The sequence below is a fragment of the Oncorhynchus mykiss genome, chromosome 10, assembly GCF_057628025.1.
Source record: "Oncorhynchus mykiss isolate SJ-2025 chromosome 10, ASM5762802v1, whole genome shotgun sequence".
Taxonomy (NCBI): domain Eukaryota; kingdom Metazoa; phylum Chordata; class Actinopteri; order Salmoniformes; family Salmonidae; genus Oncorhynchus; species Oncorhynchus mykiss.
This window is the reverse complement of record NC_143031.1, coordinates 13,959,545-13,982,005: the sequence shown is the minus strand read 5'-3', so window position 1 is coordinate 13,982,005 and position 22,461 is coordinate 13,959,545. Positions and strand designations below refer to the sequence as shown.

The 22,461-nt window shown below is 42.7% G+C and overlaps 1 protein-coding gene across 4 annotated transcripts in view; it reads left to right on the top strand.

Annotated features, from left to right (window-relative positions):
* The window catches only part of jakmip2 (janus kinase and microtubule interacting protein 2), a 41,842-nt gene extending 24,422 nt beyond the window's left edge, over positions 1–17,420 (top strand). For 2 of the 4 annotated variants that reach the window (XM_036989724.2, XM_036989725.2), the window contains exons 5-22: positions 719–817; positions 1,347–1,493; positions 2,631–2,777; positions 5,084–5,140; positions 5,254–5,376; positions 5,602–5,730; positions 7,050–7,133; positions 8,163–8,225; positions 8,483–8,581; positions 9,789–9,890; positions 10,173–10,226; positions 10,357–10,422; positions 10,553–10,621; positions 11,478–11,555; positions 11,795–11,998; positions 13,168–13,233; positions 14,249–14,325; positions 14,951–17,420. In XM_036989724.2, the coding sequence (XP_036845619.2) occupies positions 719–817; positions 1,347–1,493; positions 2,631–2,777; positions 5,084–5,140; positions 5,254–5,376; positions 5,602–5,730; positions 7,050–7,133; positions 8,163–8,225; positions 8,483–8,581; positions 9,789–9,890; positions 10,173–10,226; positions 10,357–10,422; positions 10,553–10,621; positions 11,478–11,555; positions 11,795–11,998; positions 13,168–13,233; positions 14,249–14,299 (1,638 nt within the window). In that variant the 3' untranslated portion in view covers positions 14,300–14,325; positions 14,951–17,420. The remainder of the gene's footprint in view (positions 1–718; positions 818–1,346; positions 1,494–2,630; positions 2,778–5,083; positions 5,141–5,253; positions 5,377–5,601; positions 5,731–7,049; positions 7,134–8,162; positions 8,226–8,482; positions 8,582–9,788; positions 9,891–10,172; positions 10,227–10,356; positions 10,423–10,552; positions 10,622–11,477; positions 11,556–11,794; positions 11,999–13,167; positions 13,234–14,248; positions 14,326–14,950) is intronic. The other 2 variants (XM_036989722.2, XM_036989723.2) reach the window with 1 other exon arrangement.
* The last annotated feature ends 5,041 nt before the right edge of the window (positions 17,421–22,461 follow it).

The following is a 22,461-nucleotide window of genomic DNA, read 5'->3' as shown; positions in this document are numbered from 1 at the left end:
AGCCCCACTCCATAGTGCCCCACCAACAAAATGTTAGTAATAGGGCAAGTGCATCCCATCATACAGTATCTTCAAATGCAAATATCACTTTTTATGCTCAATGAATTACTTGCTATGATGGTAATATTACTTTTTAAACATGACAAAGTAGTACTAGGTAATATGTCAAATGAAAAACACAAAAAAACAAGTATTTAGATAAATACTCCTATCTGCTAAAAAAGTACCTGCCAATTTACTACACAATAAATCAAGCTCCTACCTGGTGTTGAACAGAAAAATGAAGGGATCTGAAGGCCGTTGTATCTGAAGATAGCTGGTCAGTCAAGAAGACTGCTGGTCAGTCAAGAAGACTGCTAGTCAGTTAAAACGTCTGTGAGGTTTTAATGCAGTCTCACATTCTGGATTAGTCATGGTCTGCTTGAAAATCACCACATGACAGAAAACTATTTGTCTTTGGCTTTTTTTTTTCTAAAGAGATGTGTCACTGATACGTCTAAATAATTACCTTATAAGAAAACTCCAGAAATAAATGTCCTATACATTTGTATTTTCCTAACAAATCTGTCCCCAACATGTATGTCATTGAAATAATTTATATTATACAACTATTCACAATAATGCATTTGTGTATAATTCACAATAATCCATATAATTTTTGTCGTATAGTGAATGTAGTGTGTCGTAACACGCCATGCGTTCTGTTTCAACAACCCAGGACATGCGCAGGAACCAGAGGCGCATGGCTGACCTCAACTCCACGATCCGCAAGCTGGAGGACCGCAACTCACTGCTGGTGGATGAGAGAAATGAACTGGTATGATCTGGTCACTCTGAATTCCCCCTACCTGGCAGAGAGCCTAGCAATGAATCACATCTTGGGGCATTCCAAATGGCTCCCTATTTAGTTCTGACCAGGGCCCAGAGGGTGTAGGCAATAGGCTTCCATTTGGAATGCAGCCTTGGTCCTCTGTCACTGAAGGATAACAGTCCTCTTTAATCTGGATTCATTAAACATACAATGAATGCACCCGGCAAAACACCTGTAAATAATTTATAAATACAGTACCTAGTCTAGACCCCTGCCATGTTGACACACTGGACTGAGTGAAACTCTCCATCCCTCCATCTCCCTTTGTTCCCCTTCTATTCTATCTTCATTTGCATCTATCGCTCCCTGTCGCTATCTCACTCTGTCTGTCTCTGTCTGTCTGTCTCCTCTCTCTCCATCTCCTCTCTCTTGCTTTTGCTCTCTCTTTTGTCTTTCTCTCTGTCTGTCTTTCTGTCTCCTCTCTCTCTCTATTTTCTCTATCTCTTTCTCTTTTCTCTCTCTCTCATCCTCTCAGCTGAAGCGTGTGCGGGAGTCTGAGAAGCAGTGTAAGCCCATGCTGGAAAAGAACAAGGTGCTGAATAAGAGGAATGATGACCTCAGCCAGACCCTGCAGCGCATGGAAGAGAAACTCAAAGGCCTGGCCAAGGAGAACCTGGAGATGGTGAGTGGCATAGAAATAGAACTACAGACCATTGTCTTAAATTGGGAATCCCCATTCTAGTAATTCTATTTATATGGTGAGTGGAATCATCGCACAGATCTCAACACAATTAGGGCTCCAATAGTTTAGTAAAATGTTTTACATTTTACCTTTATTTAACCAGGTAGGCCAGTTGAGTTCTCATTTAAAACTGCGACCTGGCCAAGATAAAGCAAAGCAATGCGACAAAAACAACAACACAGAGTTACACAAACAAACGTACAGTCAATAAAACAAAAGAAAAGGTAAATAGAAAAATCTATGTACAGTGTGTGTAAATGTAGAAGAGTAGGGAGGTAGGCAATAAATAGGCACTAGAGGCAAAAATAATTACAATTTAGCATTAAAACTGGAGTGATAGATGTGCAGATGATGATGTGCAAGTAGAGATACTGGGGTGCAAAAGAGCAAGAGGGTAAGTAATAATATGGGGATGAGGTAGTTGGGTGTGCTATTTACAGATTGGCTGTGTACAGGTACAGTGATCGGTAAGCTGCTCTGATAGCTGATGCTTAAAGCTAGAGAGGGAGATATAAGACTCCAGCTTCAGAGATTTTTGCAATTAGTTCCAGTCATTGGCAGCAGAGAACTGGAAGGAAAGGCGGCCAAAGTAAGTGTTGGCTTTGGGGATGACCAGTGCAATATACCTGCTGGAGCGCGTGCTATGGGTGGGTGTTTCTATTGTGACCAGTGAGCTGGAATAAGATGGGGCTTTACCTAGCAAGGACTTATAGATGACCTGGAGCCAGTGGGTTTGGCGACAGATATGTAGCGAGGGCCAGCCAACGAGTGCGTACAGGTCGCAGTGGTGGGTCGTATATGGGGCTTTGGTGACAAAACAGATGGCACTGTGATAGACTACATCCAGTTTGCCAAGTAGAGTGTTGGGGGCTATTTTGTAAATGACAATAATAATAATAATAATACAAGCATGCCACAATAGCTCAGTGTTTATGAAGACTGTCTGCAACACATTGGCTATGATTACAGTCCTTATCAAAGTACAGTCTGCATTAGTCTTGTGGATAATATATATAGAGGGTTGTTTAACTCAACTACAACTCGCTCCACTCACAAAGGTCTTTTCTGTTTCTGTAGAAGGAGAAGATCAGCTCCCACCTGCCACTGAAGAAAGCCAACTGTAAGTCTCTGAATGATCTGGACCAGGCGCATGATGACCAGGAGATTGAGTTCCTCAAGCTGCAGGTGCTGGAGCAACAAAGCATGATCGACGAGCTGACAAGAGTGAGTTCTCCTTTTACAAATTTGAATTCCCCAATGTATATATTTTTTTAATCAAATCAAATCAAATGTATTTATATAGCCCTTCTTACATCAGCTTATATATCAAAGTGCTGTACAGAAACCCAGCCTAAAACCCCAAACAGCAAGCAATGCAGATGTAGAAGCATGGTGGCTAGGAAAAACTCCCTAGAAAGGCCAAAACCTTGGAATAAACCTAAAGAGGAACCAGGCAATGAGGCGTGGCCAGTCCTCTTCTGGCTGTGCCAGGTGGAGATTATAACAGAACATGGCCAAGATGTTCAAATGTTCATAAATGACCAGCAGAGTCAAATAATAATAATCACAGTTGTTGTCGAGGGTGCAACATCACCTCACGAGTAAATGTCAGTTGGCTTTTCATAGCCAATCATTGAGAGTATCTCTACCGCTCCTGCTGTCTCTAGAGAGTTGAAAACAGCAGGTATGGGACAGGTAGCACGTCCGGTGAACAGGTCAGGGTTCCATAGCCGCAGGTAGAACAGTTGAAACTGGAGCAGCAGCACGGCCAGGTGGACTGGGGACAGCAAGGAGTCATCATGCCAGGTAGTCCTGAGGCATGGTCCTACGGCTCAGGCCCTCCGAGAGAAAGAAAGAAAGAAAGAAAGAAAGAAATAAAGAAAGAAAGAAAGAAAGAAAGAAAGAAAGAAAGAAAGAAAGAGAGAGAGAGAGAGAGAGAGAATTAGAGAGAGCATACTTACATTCACACAGGACACTGGATAAGACAGGAGAAATACTCCAGATATAACAGACTGACCCTAGCCCCCGACACATAAACTACTGCAGCATAAACACTGGAGGTTGAGACAGGAGGGGTCAGGAGACACTGTGGCCCCATCCGATGACAACCCCTGACAGGGCCAAACAGGCAGGATATAACCCCACCCACTTTGCCAAAGCACAGCCCCCACACCACTAGAGGAATATCTTCAACCACCAACTTACCATCCTGAGACAAGGCCGAGTATAGCCCACAAAGACCTTCGCCACGTCACAACCCAAAGGGAGGGCACAAACCCAAAGTTTATTTTGGGATATTCAAGGTTTTATTTACAATGTAAATAACATACAAATACATTTAGTCAAAGAGTACATTTTACAAATAGGCATCCACTTCTAAAATGATCCAAGGTGTTGATTTACTTACTAATCTCTGTGGAGCCCAGAACCAAATCTTGTGTACACTGACCATCTAGCATTTACTTTGTGTTAATAGTATGTCACAAGAGACAATTGACTTACTGACTAAACAAAACACAAGAGAACTTGTGGACACACAGTATCTGGAGAACTAGTGGATACAGTATCTGGAGAACTGGTTGACACACAGTATCTGGAGAACTGGTTGACACACAGTATCTGGAGAACTGGTGGACACAGTATCTGGAGAACTGGTTGACACACAGTATCTGGAGAACTAGTTGACACATTATCTGGAGAACTGGTGGACACAGTATCTGGAGAACTGGTTGACACACAGTATCTGGAGAACTGGTTGACACACATTATCTGGAGAACTGGTGGACACAGTATCTGGAGAACTGGTTGACACACAGTATCTGGAGAACTGGTGGACACACAGTATCTGGAGAACTGGTTGACACCCAGTATCTGGAGAACTGGTTGACACACAGTATCTGGAGAACTGGTGGACACACAGTATCTGGAGAACTGGTGGACACACAGTATCTGGAGAACTGGTGGACACACAGTATCTGGAGAACTGGTGGACACAGTATCTGGAGAACTGGTTGACACACAGTATCTGGAGAACTGGTGGACACACAGTATCTGGAGAACTGGTTGACACCCAGTATCTGGAGAACTGGTGGACACACAGTATCTGGAGAACTGGTTGACACACAGTATCTGGAGAACTGGTGGACACACAGTATCTGGAGAACTGGTGGACACACAGTATCTGGAGAACTGGTGGACACACAGTATCTGGAGAACTGGTGGACACACAGTATCTGACTCTTTTGCTCTTTGACAGGTACAATTGGCTGATCTCAGGAAATGTATCCATGGTTGTATGTTTGTTTGTTGGTAGTTCATAAATGGAAAAGTCTAAATGGTGTCCTTGGGACACTCTGACGTCACCCCATTGAAGTTTACATTTAGAAAGGTAAGGGTTAAGGTTAGGGTTAAGGTTAGGTAAGGGGAATAGTTAGAGTTAGGTTTAGGGTAGGGGTTAAGGGTTTATGGTAGCGAGGTCCCAAGGATTCCCGGATAGCTCTAACTGTTCTGACATGCTTGATATGTTTCAGGATAGGGAAAAACTATTGCGGAAGAAGAGGCATAAACGAAACAACAGACCAATAAAGGTAGAGTTTTTTCTTGCCGTGACAACACAATAAAAAACATCAGTACAATAATACATTCATCTGCCTTGGGAAATATTTACTTCCCCACAATCCTGTGATCTCTCTCTACACAGAGACACATTGTAGTGGACACCTTCTTTGGATACGATGAGGAATCCATGGACTCAGAGACGTCCTCCGTGGCTTCGTTTCGCATGGACCGCACTCCAGCCACTCCTGATGAAGACCTGGATGAGGTGAGACCTGTTCACGTCACAGGCAGTCGACACAGTCCCTGGGTGGGGAAGGAACTTTATTTATGATAAGTGATCAATAACCTTTGCACAAGCACCAGCAGCACATCAGCATCTACTTTCCCTGAACCAATGTGTTTCTAATCTCTCTATGGGAGCAGGTGTGACACTTCCTGGCTTTCCTCCCAATGTCTTCTCTCTAACCCTGGTGTCTGTTCATGGTCACAGGGACTGGTCAATGAGGAGTCGGAGCTGCGCTTCAGGCAGCTGACCAGAGAGTACCAGGCCTTACAGAGGGCATACGCCCTGCTGCAGGAACATCAAGGGGGCCTTCTGGACGCTGAGATAGAAGCTAAGGTACAGTGCCACTGCCATTAATGTTAACTTAAATATCACTGCCATTAATGTTACCTTAAATATCACTGTCATTAATGTTACCTTAAATATCACTGTCATTAATGTTAACTTAAATATCACTGCCATTAGTGTTAACTTAAATGTCACTGCCATTAATGTTACCTTAAATATCACTGCCATTAATGTTACCTTAAATATCACTGTCATTAATGTTACCTTAAATATCACTGTCATTAATGTTAACTTAAATATCACTGCCATTAGTGTTAACTTAAATGTCACTGCCATTAATGTTACCTTAAATATCACTGCCATTAATGTTACCTTAAATATCACTGCCATTAATGTTACCTTAAATATCACTGTCATTAATGTTAACTTAAATATCACTGCCATTAATGTTACCTTAAATATCACTGCCATTAATGTTAACTTAAATATCACTGCCATTAATGTTACCTTAAATATCACTGCCATTAATGTTAACTTAAATATCACTGCCATTAATGTTACCTTAAATATCACTGCCATTAATGTTAACTTAAATATCACTGCCATTAATGTTACCTTAAATATCACTGCCATTAATGTTACCTTAAATATCACTGTCATTAATGTTACCTTAAATATCACTGTCATTAATGTTACCTTAAATACCACTGCCATTAATGTTAACTTAAATATCACAGCCATTAATGTTACCTGTGTAGGCTGTCATTGTAAATAAGAATTTGTTCTTAACTAACTTGCCTAGTTAAATAAAGGCTAAATTAAATATATTTTTTTACATAAATATCACTGCCATTAATATTCAGTTAAATATCAGTGCCATTAAAGCTGGAATGTGGTCTTGGTGAAACTGCCTCGTCCGGTTGTGATATTACAACAACAAAGTAGGTACTTCAAACAGCGAACACTGTTTTCCCCTCGAGCGCCAGAACAGCAGACTATCTACTGCAGATTATTATTTTACCACGATGCTGGATGCTCCTCTCCTCCGTTTCATCAACAAAACAAAGACAATTAAAAATGAGCTGGGGTGAACAGTGGCTTTAATGTTCAGTAAAATATCACCCACATAAGATTGTATTTGGCCATCCTCTGCGACAATAGGGATGGGGTCATGCCAGATTGGTTTCTGTATTCAGTAAAATGCTGATAAGACTGCATATGCATTCTAGACTAAGTGTACAAAATATTAAGAACATATACCCCAATACAACTACAGCACTGCTCATGCGTTCTAAAACAACACCAACCAGTCACATTCAGCTGTATCCAGTGGATGATGTTAATGTGAATAATGTTGTGTGTCCCAGGCTCAGGAGCAGCTACATGCAGACATTCTCAGGTACAAGGCCAAGATAGAAGACCTGGAGAAGGAGCTCGCCCACAAAGGACAGGTAAATGACATTACCCCCAATACAGACCAATGACATTACCCCCAATACAGACCAATGACATTACTCCCAATACAGACCAATGACATTACTCCCAATACAGACCAATGACATTACCCCCAATACAGACCAATGACATTACCCCAATACAGACCAATGACATTACTCCCAATACAGACCAATGACATTACTCCCAATACAGACCAATGACATTACCCCCAATACAGACCAATGACATTACCCCCAATACAGACCAATGACATTACTCCCAATACAGACCAATGACATTATTCCCAATACAGACCAATGACATTACTGCCAATACAGACCAATGACATTACTCCCAATACAGACCAATGACATTACCCCCAATACAGACCAACACTAAGACATGGGCTGCTTCCCAAATGGAACCCTTGTTTCCTATATCGTGTACTACTCTTGACCAGGGTCCAGGGCTCTGTTTGGTCAGCGTAGAACGCTATAAAAGGACATGGCTGTCATTTGGGATGGGTCCTACGACATAGAGAAAGGCTATACACAATGTCCCAGTCGTGTCAAGAACTGCAACGCTGCATCCTTGGTACACACAGTTTCCTGTGTGTACCAAGAATGGTCCACCACCCAAAGGGCATTCAGCCAACTTGACACAACTGTGGGAGGCATTAGACTCAACATGAACCAGCATTCCTGTGGAACGCTTTTGACACCTTGTATAGTCCATGCCCTGACGAATTGAGGCTGTTCTGAGGGCGAAAGGGTGGGGGTGCAACTTAATATTAGGAAGATGTTTCTAATGTTTTGTACACTCAATGTATTATATCGATCTACGGGAGCATATATACATTATATAATGTTATAATATATTGTTATTATATATAGATGTTAGATATTTCATAAGACAAGCCTCATCAGTACGTTGTAACCAGAGAAATAGACTGGTAAATTCATTGGTACACTCACTCTAATTCCATGGTTATAAGTAACAGAAGACAATGTTTCCCTCATTGAAACTGGGTTCTCTTCTGGCAGGACTCCAAGTGGGTAGAGGAGAAACAGCTGTTCTTCAGGAGGAATCAGGAGCTGCTGGAAAAGGTCTGTCCTTCTATGATATCATTGATGTTATAATAGTATTGCATTTACACCATTCATCATCACATGGAAGCACTTTACTTTCTGCAGTAAAGTCAACTCACCTCGCCCTCCACTAATGTCCACTTCTGAGAAGGGTGATGCATGGTAGCCATTTTGGATCTGAACATTCACTATGCACCACTTGATATTGCAGAGGTATGGAAGTCCATGCAACTGGCAGGCTCTGACCTTCATGCTATACATCTGGTCTTCTGCAGGTGGAGAAGTTAGATGCAAAATGTGGTCGACAGCAACAGGAGCTGCAAGACTCCAAGGACCAGAATGAGCTCTTGGAATTCAGAATACTGGAACTAGAGGTGGGCCTGGTTATGACAGGTTAATGATGCTACTGTACATTTGAATGGAATCACAGCTGTTTACTTAAATAAAATTGTCTAAGATCAGTAATGGACTAGATAAATATATATAATGGGTTTGTAATATTCCCATCAATAGATGTTTTACTAAATTGACAAGAACAGAGAGGGACACATTAAACACTTTACTTCAGGCTTGTTTGGGGAACCTTTGTATTTAGTGTTACAGTCTCTCAGCTCAGTGTTTCTCAGCCCCAACACACACACACACACACACACACACACACACACACACACACACAAACACTTGGCAGGCTATTTTCTCTGTTCCGAGCACATCTAGGCCCTGGCCGTGCAGAGCATGATAATTCCTGCCCCAAGACCTACAGCCCAGCCCAGCACTGCTTGCTGCTTCTGCCAACATGCTAATCAATTGCAGTTTTTTTTCATGGCCAGGCTGAGACAGGCTCAGAACACAGGGCTTTGTGCATTCTGTGCTGCAGTGCAGATACTGCAATAAGCCCCCAAAAGGATGGTGCTTCCATCTACTGGATAAAGAATAGAACAACAGAAAATACCCCTGCACTGAATCCCTCCACAGTCTTCTTTGTCCAATCATAAAAATATATATACAGTACCAGTCAAAAGTGTGGACATACCTACTCATTCCAGGATTTGTCTTTATTTTTGCTATTTTCTACATTGTAAAATAATAGTGAAGACATCAAAACTATGAAATAACACATATGGAATCATGTAGTAACCAAAAAAGTATTAACCAAATCAAATCATGTTATTTTTGAGATTCTTCAAAGTAGCCACCCTTTGCCTTGATGACAGTTCTGCACACTCTTGGCATTCTGTATAACAGCTTCACGAGGAATGCTTTTCCAACAGTCTTGAAGGAGTTCCCACATATGCTGAGCATTTGTTTTCTTCTTTTCAAAATAAAGAAAAACCCTTTAATGAGTAGGGGTGTCCAAACTTTTAACTGGTACCGTATATATGTTTTATTGTCACATACAACAGATATATGCAGGGAAATGTGTTGTTTTACAGGGTCAGTCATTGTAGTATGGCGCCCCTGGAGCAAATTAGGGTGAAGTGCCTTGCTCAAGGGCACATCGACAGATTTTTCACCTCGTCGGTTCCATCCTTTTAACCAATGCTTTTAACTGATTAAATAAATGTAATTTTCCTCCTGTAGGAGCGTGAGCGAAAGTCCCCTCCGTTTAATCATCTCCGCATGCATCCGTTCTCCGAGGGTGTCAGCGCCCTACAGATCTACTGTATGAAGGAAGGAGTGAAGGTATAACCCATCTCAATAATATCTGATTGCGTTGTAACATTTGACATTTTAGTCATTTAGCAGACGCTCTTATCAAGAGCTACTTACAGTTAGTGCCTTCATCTTAAGATAGCTAGGTGAGACAACAACACATCACAATCGTACCAAGTACATTTTTCCTCAGCAAAGTATTTTTTCAGCAAAGTCGGTTCTTTTTTTTTTATAATACGTGATATTTTGTCTTCCTGCTAAACAATGTCAGGCGAAATAGGATGCTGATTGTTTATTTCAATCCTTTCCCAGGATGTCTGTGTACCTGACCTGATCAAGCTCCTAGACATTCTGGGTGATAATGGGGTAAGTCTGTTGGAATGGGCTCTATAATATGTTGTTACTGATGTTTTGCCAATGTTATCCAATCACTCCTTCTTTGCCAAATTATTAAAAATAAAGATTGTTTTACCTTATTTTTATTTTATTTATACAGAACTTGCGAAATGAGGAGCAAGTGGCCATTATTCAAGCTAGCACTGTCCTCTCTCTTGCTGAAAAGGTATGCCAATACAAAACAAATATTGTTGCTTAGTTCAAAGTTACTTGTAAGCAATGTCATAGCCATTCATATAGCATTGTTACTTATCAAAGTCATTGTTGTGCATTGTGCTGTCCTTGTCTCCCCCTAGTGGATACAACAGATTGAGGGAACAGAGGCAGCGCTGCACCAGAAGATGATTGACCTGGAGCTCGAGATGGTGAGTTCCTTCTCCATTCACATCCCTCACTCACTGTCACATCACGCTAGCTCGGCTTGACTTGAGTAGTTTTTACTGCGTTTCATGGAATTAAAATGTCATATTGCTGCTTATATGGTTTATGGGCGGCAGGTAGCCTAGTGGTTAAGAGAGTTGGGCCAGTAACTAACTGAAAGGTCGCTGGTTCGAATCCCCGAGCCAACTAGGTGAAAAATCTGCCGATGTGCCCTTGGGCAAGGCACTTGACACTAATTGCTTCTGTATGTCGCTCTGGATAAGAGCCTCTGCTCAATGACGTAAATGAAGAGTGTATGTGCACAAGATATTTACTCTCCTGTGTTCCTGGTTTCCTCCCAGTCTTGTCAATATCGCTGAGGCTGTTTCCACTATTCCAGGTTTGTAACTGTGACATAAGCAGGACGTTTGTTGTATGTTGTTATCTCGCAGAAGCAGACGAGTGTGTCTCTGAATATTGCCTACAGTATTATAAGCTTGGCACATGTTGTGTAATATATCATGTTTGTGTGGAAGAGATGCTCAAATGACTATAAGGTGTAAAGACAACACTACCTGTATCACTCACTACCTGTTGATGTGATGTTAGGAACTGTTGAGGATGGTACTGACTTCTTCAGTCAAAATCAAATCAAATGTATTTATATAGCCCTTCGTACATCAGCTGATATCTCAAAGTGCTGTACAGAAACCCAGCCTAAAACCCCAAACAGCAAGCAATACAGGTGTAGAAGCACGGTGGCTAGGAAAAACTCCCTAGAAAGGCCAAAACCTAGGAAGGCCAAAACCTAGTCACAGTATTGAGATCAAAACACTGACCCGAGAGCACTGTCCCCCACAGGAGATGTTCTGTAAGCAGAAAGGCTATCTGGAGGAGGAGCTGGACTACAGGAAGTCAGCCCTGGATCAGGCCTACACGGTAACTGTTGCATTCCCCCTCATTCAACCTCCTGCCTTTAAATACACAATTGCTTTTTCATTGGCCACAAACGTGTTCCATTTCAAGTGAACTTTGAACATACTGTAAGTGTAACATCGATTATTGTGTGCAATGCATACACCTCTCCCCTAGCCAGTACTGACTTGTAGATGATGGCTATCTACATACATTATATTATCGTCACTTTGGCTAACTACCCCCTCAACCTCCACCCACAGCAAATCCAGGAGCTGGAAGCTACTCTCTACAACGCGCTGCAGCAGGACAAGGTGATCGGGTACGGCGAGCCTCTGAGTGACATGCAGAAGGACGAGCTACGTACGTCTGTGGAGAAGCTACGCAGACAGATGCTGAGGAAGAGCAGAGAGTTCGACTGTCAGGTTCTGGCTGAGAGGATGGAGCTGCTCCACCAGGCCCATCAGGTACAATATACAGTCACACAATATATTCCATTCAGCTGACGCTTTTGTCCAAAGCCACTTACAGTGTATTCATACATGTACATTTTCATGGGTGGCCCCAGTGGAAATCAAACCTTTATCCATTAAAATGTATTATAAGTACACTCCCTTTGATGACTCAACATGAGACATGACTCAACAGATGAGGACTGTCTGTTGGAATTGCAGCTGAAACTATGTTTTCTCTATGAGTCGCCTTGTCTGAGACTTTAGACCTGAAGCTTTGTGTTAGTGGACACATGTCTTAGTCACACAGACAACCCAGGGTCGATACCTGTTGGTTACACCAAGGTATTCTAATGTCTAATTCTATGGTGGTTACACCAAGGTATTCTAATGTCTAATTCTATGGTGGTTACACCAAGGTATTCTAATGTCTAATTTCTGAAAGAAAGATCAATAAAATACAGTATGTCTAGAAAGAACAGAAGGATAGCTTTCACAGATCCTCAGTCCTAACATCAGTTCAATACTTAGTATGCAACACTTACACCTGACATCAACTTTATATTGTTACTCTAAGCAGTTACAACATTTAACAGAACAGCATATGTTTTCTGGAATGAACAAGAGATTGTTCAACCCGAATTGTAATTTACTATAACGTGGAACAAAGATGATGCAGCTGCTGCAGTTCCTAAATGCTACTGTAGAGGGCGATGTTCCATTGATTTACAGTTTACACTGGCTGATCCACTCCAGAGGGTAGCAGCATCGTGTGGCAGCCTCTCACACACAAGCAGCTGCTGAACCCCTTACCAGGCTACTCCAAGGGCAGAGCTGTCAGCATACCTGTCTCACCCATGGTTTTACAGAAAGCATTTAATGTTTCAATAAACCATGCCATAGGCAGATGCTCCAATGAAACCCCAAATGCATCTAAATCATTTGTACTGATACACCAAAACTGTAATACTGATGTTTACCTAACTGTACAATACATATATGTTTTCTTAACGTTTGTTGTGAAGTTTATTTATATTTCCAGCAGTGATTCAAAAGTGTATGTAAAATATAGATTTATGGAGCATATTTGTGTTGGCTTGGCATAAAGTTAATTCAGCTGTAGCATGCAATGTTACTGTTGAATAGATTGGATATACTCACTAAGGGAACAACAATGTTTTCAGAGAATCCGAGACCTGGAGGATAAGACAGACATTCAGAGGAGACAAATTAAGGATCTGGAGGAGAAGGTAAGATGGCCAAGTTATTTACCTTCACACAGGTTTTTCTCTCTCCTCCCTGTTGGCTATAAACTGACTATGACTGTGTCCCAAATGCCATCCTATTTCCTATCTAGTCCTATGGACCTTAGTTAAAAGTAGTGCACTATATAGGAAATAGGAACTCAGCCCCTGTGATGCTTCTGTGACCTGAAGGGGCCTGTTAAAATATGAAATATAATGTGTTGTTATCCCTAAGGCTTTCCACTTGACTGACATTCAGTCTGTCTTCTCCTTATAGTATCCTTACAGTCAAGCATCAGGCAGACCTTTGTCCCACTGAACTCCACATCACTGACTAGTTAATGAACCAAACATAATGAGGCGTGGCCAGTAGTTCTGCTTCCATTGTTGCACGATACAGAGGGGGATGTGCGGTTTGGTCAGGTCAGCGCATATAGTCAGGACCTCGGCCCTGTTAGAGTTAAAGTCCTGAGTGGCTCCCGAGTAGTGCAGTGGTCTCTCAGTGCTAAAGGCGTCACTACAGACTCTGGTTCGATTCCAGGTATCACATCCGGCTGTGATTGGGAGTCCCATACCAACGCACAATTGGCCCAGTGTTGTTAGGGTTTGGCTGGGGCAGGCTGTCATTGAGAATAAGAATTTGTTCTTAACTGACTTGCCTAGTTAAATAAAGGTTAAATATAAATTAAAAGTTGTATATGAACCAAGTTGTACATGACTCAGAATGGCTTTTTGCTGTAGTTCTGTAATGGCTATGGTCTGTTTGACACCATAGAGGCTAGCCATATCAGGACTAGATTTCTCTGTATTTAAATAAAGTTCAATTCATTGATTCATTGATAGTTCCCCACCTAGTAGAACAGTGTTTCTTAACCATCCTCTGTTTCTGCTTGTAACTAACATGTCTTCTGTTTTTCTGACTCTCTCCTCTCTTTTTCTCTCTCTTTTTTTCTCTCTCGCTCTCTCTTTTTCTCTCTCTTTCTCTCGCTGTCTCACTCACTCTCTCTCTCACTCTCTGTAGTTTTTGTTTCTGTTCTTATTCTTTTCTCTTGCCTTTATCCTTTGGCCTTGATGTCTGTGACATCTCCTGCAGCAGAGGTGAGTCTGGCCTGGTCAATAAACTCAAGAGAATTTTCTCATCTTCCTTTCTACACTCATCTGTTTCCCCTGTTGTTCTTCGTCTCCCTAGCGACCATCAGGACCTGTGATCGTCATAAGTGAAATCGTCTTTGTAGTGTAGCCAACGTGTCTTTCCACAGTTGTGATTCATGAAGTTCCATTGTTTAGGGAATCATGCTATATGTAACTAATACTTTTCCTTTTCATTGAAGCCAACCCATTTTTCCTTCACAGTTATGAAGAAGAGCATTATTTAGTGCTAACCTTTGTCAGACTGGGACGTTGTGTTCTTGGCATGTAAGCTTTGTTTGGTCTGCCGGCTGCTCGGCCGCTTCTTAGTCCTCCGTATGGATAATGCTGTAATGTACACACAACCATTGTTGGATTGATCTCATACTCTTCTATCGTTGTCTCTTTCTTCTTAGTCCTCCGTATGGATAATGCTGTAATGTACACACAACCATTGTTGGATTGATCTCATACTCTTCTATCGTTGTCTCTTTCTTCTTAGTCCTCCGTATGGATAATGCTGTAATGTACACACAACCATTGTTGAATTGATCTCATACTCTTCTATCGTTGTCTCTTTCTTCTCTGTTTGCAGACAGCGTGGAAACCTGGAGATTGTGTTTGTGACTGCAGTGGCTTTTATTTTGGGGAGAAGAGAGTCGACTTTGTGACTCATATTGTAACAGTGAGTGGATATGGAACTGTTGTGTGTTGGACATGGCTGGGAATTCACACCTGTTTGATTTGGGACCTCACTCTGGGGATATACATAATGCTGCACTGCACTGGACTGATCCTTGGACCATGGAACTTCAACTCAGTGGGATAACTGGAACAGAACCCTCAGTCGGAAAACACACACACTCACACACACGTGTAAACAGTCATATACACTGTACACGAACATACTGGAAACACACACACACACACGCATGCACACACACACATCAACCCACTTTTAAAGACAAAGGAAACCAAAGTCTAGGAGATCTTATCTCTGCCATGCAGGGGAACGCTACACCATCCATCTACTCCAAGACTACACCCTGGCTACATACCGGCTACCCCCAGAGTACCCCCCGACTACCCCCAGAGTACCCCCCAGACTAACCCCAGACTACCCCCCAGAGTACCCCCCGACTACCCTAGCCTACCTCCAGAGTACCCTTGACTACCCCAGCCTACCCCCAGACTACCCCCCTTGACTACCCCCAGAGTACCCCCCGACTACACACAGAAGAGGACAGGAATGACTGCTGTAGGCTACATCAACAGGCCTCACCAGACCACAGTCCTTCCAACTCTCTCCCTCTCCTCTCTCTCTTATAAACCTGATCGGACGCTCTTATGTGTGAATGCACCCCTTCACAGGAGTGACGAGACATGATCAGGGCCTGTGAGTGTGGTGACTGACTGATCTGATGGTGACTGAATGACTGATCTGATGGTGACTGACTGACTGTTCTGATGGTGACAGACTGACTGTTCTGATGGTGACTGTTCTGATTGGGACTGACTGACTGTTCTGATGGTGACTGACTGACTGTTCTGATGGTGACTGTCTGATCTGATGGTGACTGACTGACTGTTCTGATTGGGATGGACTGTTCTACTTGTGACTGAATGTTCAAATTGTGACTGACTGTTCTGATTGTGACTGACTGATCTGATGGTTACTGACTGCCTGTTCTGTGACCAGGAGACACAGGACATGGGACACCCAGCTCAGGTGATGGCAGAGATAGAGAAGTACGGGAGAGAGGATCCACTATGTGCTCACACACTGACCCACCAGATATCCTTTTCAACAGAAGACCAAGGTTTCTGTTTGTAGACTTTAACTGTCATTTTTTAAACCAGCAGACAGAATGGAATTAGGTCTCTGGTTCTACTTCCTTTCCTTTTTTAATAAACCAAAAGTCCCAGTCGATCCCCATGTACCAAGATTTCCACAGAGAAAAAAGAAGACCCTCTATATGGCTGTGTAATATATAGATTTGTTGATATGTACATGTGTCTTGATGATTTCTGTAGTCTCTTTTCTTCTTTCTGTGAATATGACCTCTTTCTCCTCTGCAGCTTGAACAGTAGAACTACTCAGCCGTTTCTAAATACTCCAACGTATGAAACACTGTTTATTGTGGTGACAGCTGCAAATGAACTTTACTTCCTCAATTGTACTGAACTTAAAATAATTGGAATATCGATATTCTCCTCCACTCTTTTTCCTTTCACATTCCCTCTCTTTTGTACTCTTTCAAGATGGTCAATTGTAGCCTACCAGCAGGAGTTTCATGGTTTATACTGAATGACGATTACCACTCCCTTTAAATGAACAGTAAACACTACGTCCCAGCTACCTACCTGCATCCTTAACAGCTTTGGCTGATTCTGGTCATTGTCTTCTCAGCAAATCGATCAGGAATACTGTAAAACGAAAAGGAATACTGTACCTCTTTCAGCAATGACATGCCTTTTTGCTCTACTGTATTTGACTAACACCTCTTTCAGCACCATGGACACCACAGGGGTTGGTTCTAACCTTCCTAACCCACCATCCCCATCTCCCAACTGAAATAGGAGAAAGTTGACGAAATGTCTACCTGCTGGTTCTGCTTCTCTCCTTTCACCCTGACTATGTCCTGGTCTTGCAATATTAACTACATGTCCCTGTCCAAACCCTCACCCACCCACGCTAGCTCCCCCACCCGGCCCTATTTAGCGGCCTAGGAACCCAAAGCATCCCATTACATACCTGTACATGTCCCACTTCTCTTACATTACACTGTAGGAGAATGATTAACACTATTTTGGAACAAACTCAGCCAACTAGCGATTGCCTTAAATGCGCTTTCCCCATCAATTTGTAAGTTATTTTTAATGATTATGTTTTTGATCAGTTAGTATGATTATGTAAAGTTGTACATTTCTTTTCACCGAGGACATTGATTTGTATATCTTTACCCTCCTGTCTTCCAACGAGAATTTAACCCCCTCCTCTTCTTTCAAGTATATTAAACAAAACAAAAAGGGATAATGATGAAAATAAAAGTTCATGGCTTGCAGTTTTAAGTGTCAGTATTTTTGTGACATCTTATTTCCAAATCTCATTTGTGGTTGTGACGGACTTTTCCAGAACCTGTTGTTACAGCGTGTCTCAGTTCCTCCAGAACCTGTTGTTACAGCGTGTCTCAGTTCCTCCAGAACCTGTTGTTACAGCGTGTCTCAGTTGCTCCAGAACCTGTTGTTACAGCACGTCTCAGTTCCTCCAGAACCTGTTGTTACAGCGTGTCTCAGTTCCTCCAGAACCTGTTGTTACAGCGTGTCTCAGTTCCTCCAGAACCTGTTGTTACAGAGTGTCTCAGTTGCTCCAGAACCTGTTGTTACAGCGTGTCTCAGTTCCTCCAGAACCTGTTGTTACAGCGTGTCTCAGTTCCTCCAGAACCTGTTGTTACAGCGTGTCTCAGTTGCTCCAGAACCTGTTGTTACAGCACGTCTCAGTTCCTCCAGAACCTGTTGTTACAGCACGTCTCAGTTGCTCCAGAACCAGTTGTTACAGCACGTCTCAGTTCCTCCAGAACCTGTTGTTACAGCACGTCTCAGTTACTCCAGAACCTGTTGTTACAGCACGTCTCAGTTCCTCCAGAACCTGTTGTTACAGCACGTCTCAGTTGCTCCAGAACCTGTTGTTACAGCACGTCTCAGTTCCTCCAGAACCTGTTGTTACAGCACGTCTCAGTTGCTCCAGAACCAGTTGTTACAGCATCTCAGTTGCTCCAGAACCTGTTGTTACAGCGTCTCTCAGTTGCTCCAGAACCTGTTATTACAGCACGTCTCAGTTGCTCCAGAACCTGTTGTTACAACGTGTCTCAGTTCCTCCAAAACCTGTTGTTACAGCGTGTTTCAGTTGCTCCAGAACCTGTTGTTACAGCACGTCTCAGTTGCTCCAGAACCTGTTGTTACAGCGTCTCAGTTGCTCCAAAACCTGTTGTTACAGAGTGTCTCAGTTGCTCCAGAACCTGTTGTTACAGCGTGTCTCAGTTCCTCCAGAACCTGTTGTTACAGCACGTCTCAGTTCCTCCAGAACCTGTTGTTACAGCACGTCTCAGTTGCTCCAGAACCTGTTGTTACAGCGTCTCTCAGTTGCTCCAGAACCTGTTGTTACAGCGTGTTTCAGTTGCTCCAGAACCTGTTGTTACAGCGTGTTTCAGTTGCTCCAGAACCTGTTGTTACAGCACGTCTCAGTTGCTCCAGAGCCTGTTGTTACAGCACGTCTCAGTTGCTCCAGAACCTGTTGTTACAGCGTGTCTCCGTTCCTCCAAAACCTGTTGTTACAGCGTGTTTCAGTTGCTCCAGAACCTGTTGTTACAGCACGTCTCAGTTGCTCCAGAACCTGTTGTTACAGCACGTCTCAGTTGCTCCAGAACCTGTTGTTACAGCACGTCTCAGTTGCTCCAGAACCTGTTGTTACAGCACGTCTCAGTTGCTCCAGAACCTGTTGTTACAGCACGTCTCAATTGCTCCAGAACCTGTTGTTACAGCGTCTCTCAGTTGCTCCAGAACCTGTTGTTACAGCGTGTTTCAGTTGCTCCAGAACCTGTTGTTACAGCACGTCTCAGTTGCTCCAGAACCTGTTGTTACAGCACGTCTCAGTTGCTCCAAAACCTGTTGTTACAGAGTGTCTCAGTTGCTCCAGAACCTGTTGTTACAGCGTGTCTCAGTTCCTCCAGAACCTGTTGTTACAGCACGTCTCAGTTCCTCCAGAACCTGTTGTTACAGCACGTCTCAGTTGCTCCAGGACCAGTTGTTACAGCGTCTCAGTTGCTCCAGAACCTGTTGTTACAGCGTCTCTCAGTTGCTCCAGAACCTGTTGTTACAGCGTGTTTCAGTTGCTCCAGAACCTGTTGTTACAGCGTGTTTCAGTTGCTCCAGAACCTGTTGTTACAGCACGTCTCAGTTGCTCCAGAGCCTGTTGTTATAGCACGTCTCAGTTGCTCCAGAACCTGTTGTTACAGCACGTCTCAGTTGCTCCAGAACCTGTTGTTACAGCACGTCTCAATTGCTCCAGAACCTGTTGTTACAGCGTCTCTCAGTTGCTCCAGAACCTGTTGTTACAGCACGTCTCAGTTCCTCCAGAACCTGTTGTTACAGCACGTCTCAGTTGCTCCAGAACCTGTTGTTACAGCACGTCTCAGTTGCTCCAGAACCTGTTGTTACAGCGTGTCTCAGTTCCTCCAGAACCTGTTGTTACAGCGTGTTTCAGTTGCTCCAGAACCTGTTGTTACAGCACGTCTCAGTTGCTCCAGAGCCTGTTGTTACAGCACGTCTCAGTTGCTCCAGAACCTGTTGTTACAGCGTGTCTCAGTTCCTCCAGAACCTGTTGTTACAGCACGTCTCAGTTGCTCCAGAGCCTGTTGTTACAGCACGTCTCAGTTGCTCCAGAACCTGTTGTTACAGCACGTCTCAGTTGCTACAGCTCCACTAATGGAACTAATGGAATCACACTGTGCTCTGCTGACTGAGGTGGGGAAGGGAAATAGGGTTAGGTCATGGTTGTTATGGGATATGACTGTGTGAGGTGGGGAAGGGAAATAGGGTCTGGTCATGGTTGTTTATGGATATTACTGTGTGAGGTGGGGAAGGGAAATAGGGTCTGGTCGTGGTTAAGGGATATTACTGTGTGAGGTGGGGAAGGGAAATAGGGTCTGGTCATGGTTGTTAAGGGATATTACTGTGTGTGATGTTCTACTTGGCCATCAATTGGAAACGACATCCAAAACAGTACTCATACTGTAGCCATTACCTACCTATGTAGGATCGTAATTTGATCACTCTTTTGTTGCTGAGAATTTTCCTGCGCAGCAGGCAATGCAAACTTGTAGTGTATTTCAGTTTTTGAAAGGCTTCAAAAGTTTGTAATTTCCACTTTGAAAATTCAGACAATTTTGCCAATGAAAAATGTATCAACCCTCTTAAACATGTGAATTAATTATAATCCACATAATAATTCACATTCCTTGTTGCTGCAGGATTATTGTCCTGCTGTAACAAACTGGCTCAAATTAAGATGCTACATCTGTACCAGCAAGTTAGGGACATGAATTATGTTTTCTTTTTTGCTGTACATTACCTATCATACACTGGTTTGAATGATGTTCTTTTTGTATTCTGACCATTTTCTTTGTCCAATAGGTAATCCATTGACATAATACTGCATGTTTGTGTTATGGAACCCAGTTGACCTGGTCGCTGAAAGCTCTTCTACATTTTGGGAATCCTACAGTAAGTGCTTTTTGGCATTTCACCCAGGCAGAGCTAAAGGTCCCTGTTCTCTGACTAATAGAAAAAGGAGATGTTTTAGAACAAAGTCAATCCAGGCTAAGAGTCTGTCTTTTCACTTATCCTCTCTGTCCCAAGCTCTGTCAGAATAGAATGGACCCATTGAGAACTCTGGTACACCTCTGCCAGTGGGTATCTGCCATGAGTAGGCTTTCATCTCTCAATCCATCCACCTTTCACCATGTACTCTAATGACAGAAAGGTCATTCCCAAGGAGACAGAGCTGGTACAGTTAAACAATCTGTTTTTCTAAAATGCCTGTCTACAAATGTACTTTATTTTCGAGATAAAATGAAGAGTGACAGTAGAGAAAATAGCATGGCTTAATTCTGCACAGTTGTGGTCTAATCAAAACAACATCTTAGGTGACATATTGCTGTGTGTAAACACGTTTTTGTCAGCTGCTCACTTGGGAAAATATAACCTTTTCAATCAGCACTCGTACTCTGACACAAATGTCTTCTGAGCTACAGCTCATGCTATGAATCAACAAGGATGTGTTTCATAGAAAAGCCATCTCCAGACCAGACTGTCCAGTGACAGCGTCTGGGAGTCTCTTACAGTATGTCATTACTATTACTAACTGGATTTCTGTCCCAGCAGCTCGGGAGGCTCTCCCATTACAAATGGATGCAGCTGGGCAGCTGGCCTGATCTAACTGCAGCATCATATAAATAAATATAAATCAATGGCCTGTATTTGTTGTTCTCCACCCAGGTTATAACGGTGTGTCAGCAAATCCATCAGTCTTCCCCACCCCAACCAATTCACCAGGTGAGGGAGGAGCTGTGGCTTAGATAGGATGGAAGAAGCTGATGGATAGACACTTTGATAAATTTCTGTAAAGGGGGGGCCCTTTTTTAATGGATTTGTTTGCGAAAAATAATCAACCATTTTATCCTGCAGGAATGATAATTTGTTACTTATATGTTTTCTAAGTGTGACGGTTTCTGAGGCCTTATGTGCCAAGAGGCATGAAGAGGATAGACTGTGTATTGTGTCTAGGCATTATAAGGGATTGTTGTATCATGCCTGACTGAGACCTGTTGTCTTTTTAGGGGCATTCATTTCAAAGTCCTCCATTGATTTTTTTTTAATAGTATGTCTGATAATGCTCCCTGTGCTCCGATGTGGGTCAGTGTTCATGCTTAAAAACAAAATTAAGTATAGAATAGCATCCTGTAGGCATAATCACCGTGTCCTTGAATCCAAACGGAATTCTGCGCGTCACAAGGTTTAGTTTAAAGCTTAAAAGTACAATATAAACCTGGTTAGAATCCAGGCTGCATCACATCCGGCCGTGATTGGGAATTCGGTAGGGCAGCGTACTATTGGTCCAGCGTCGTCAGGGTTTGGCCGGGGTAGGCCATCATGGTAAATAAGAATTTGTTCTTAACTAACTTTCCAGGTAAAATAAAATATCCATTGCAATGGGGCTTCAGCATCCTATATGCTTCAGGGTTATGTGTACTGCACATAATCAGAACCATTTTTTATAATTCATTCTGATGTGCCTGTAATGTCCAGTACCATTTATTTTGATCTGCTTGCACTGCAGCCATGAGATCACATTAACTATACTATAACTAACATCATACTATACCTCCCAGAAACAAAATGACCTAATAGCTTATACTTGGTGCACCAGTCAGGCCTAGAAATCAGCCTCTCAGGCAGTATGAGAGAAGAGTGCAATCAAAATAGGAGGATAATTGTATATTTGGCATCTCTATAAGCTTCATTCCTTAGTCACATGCATGTGAGAGC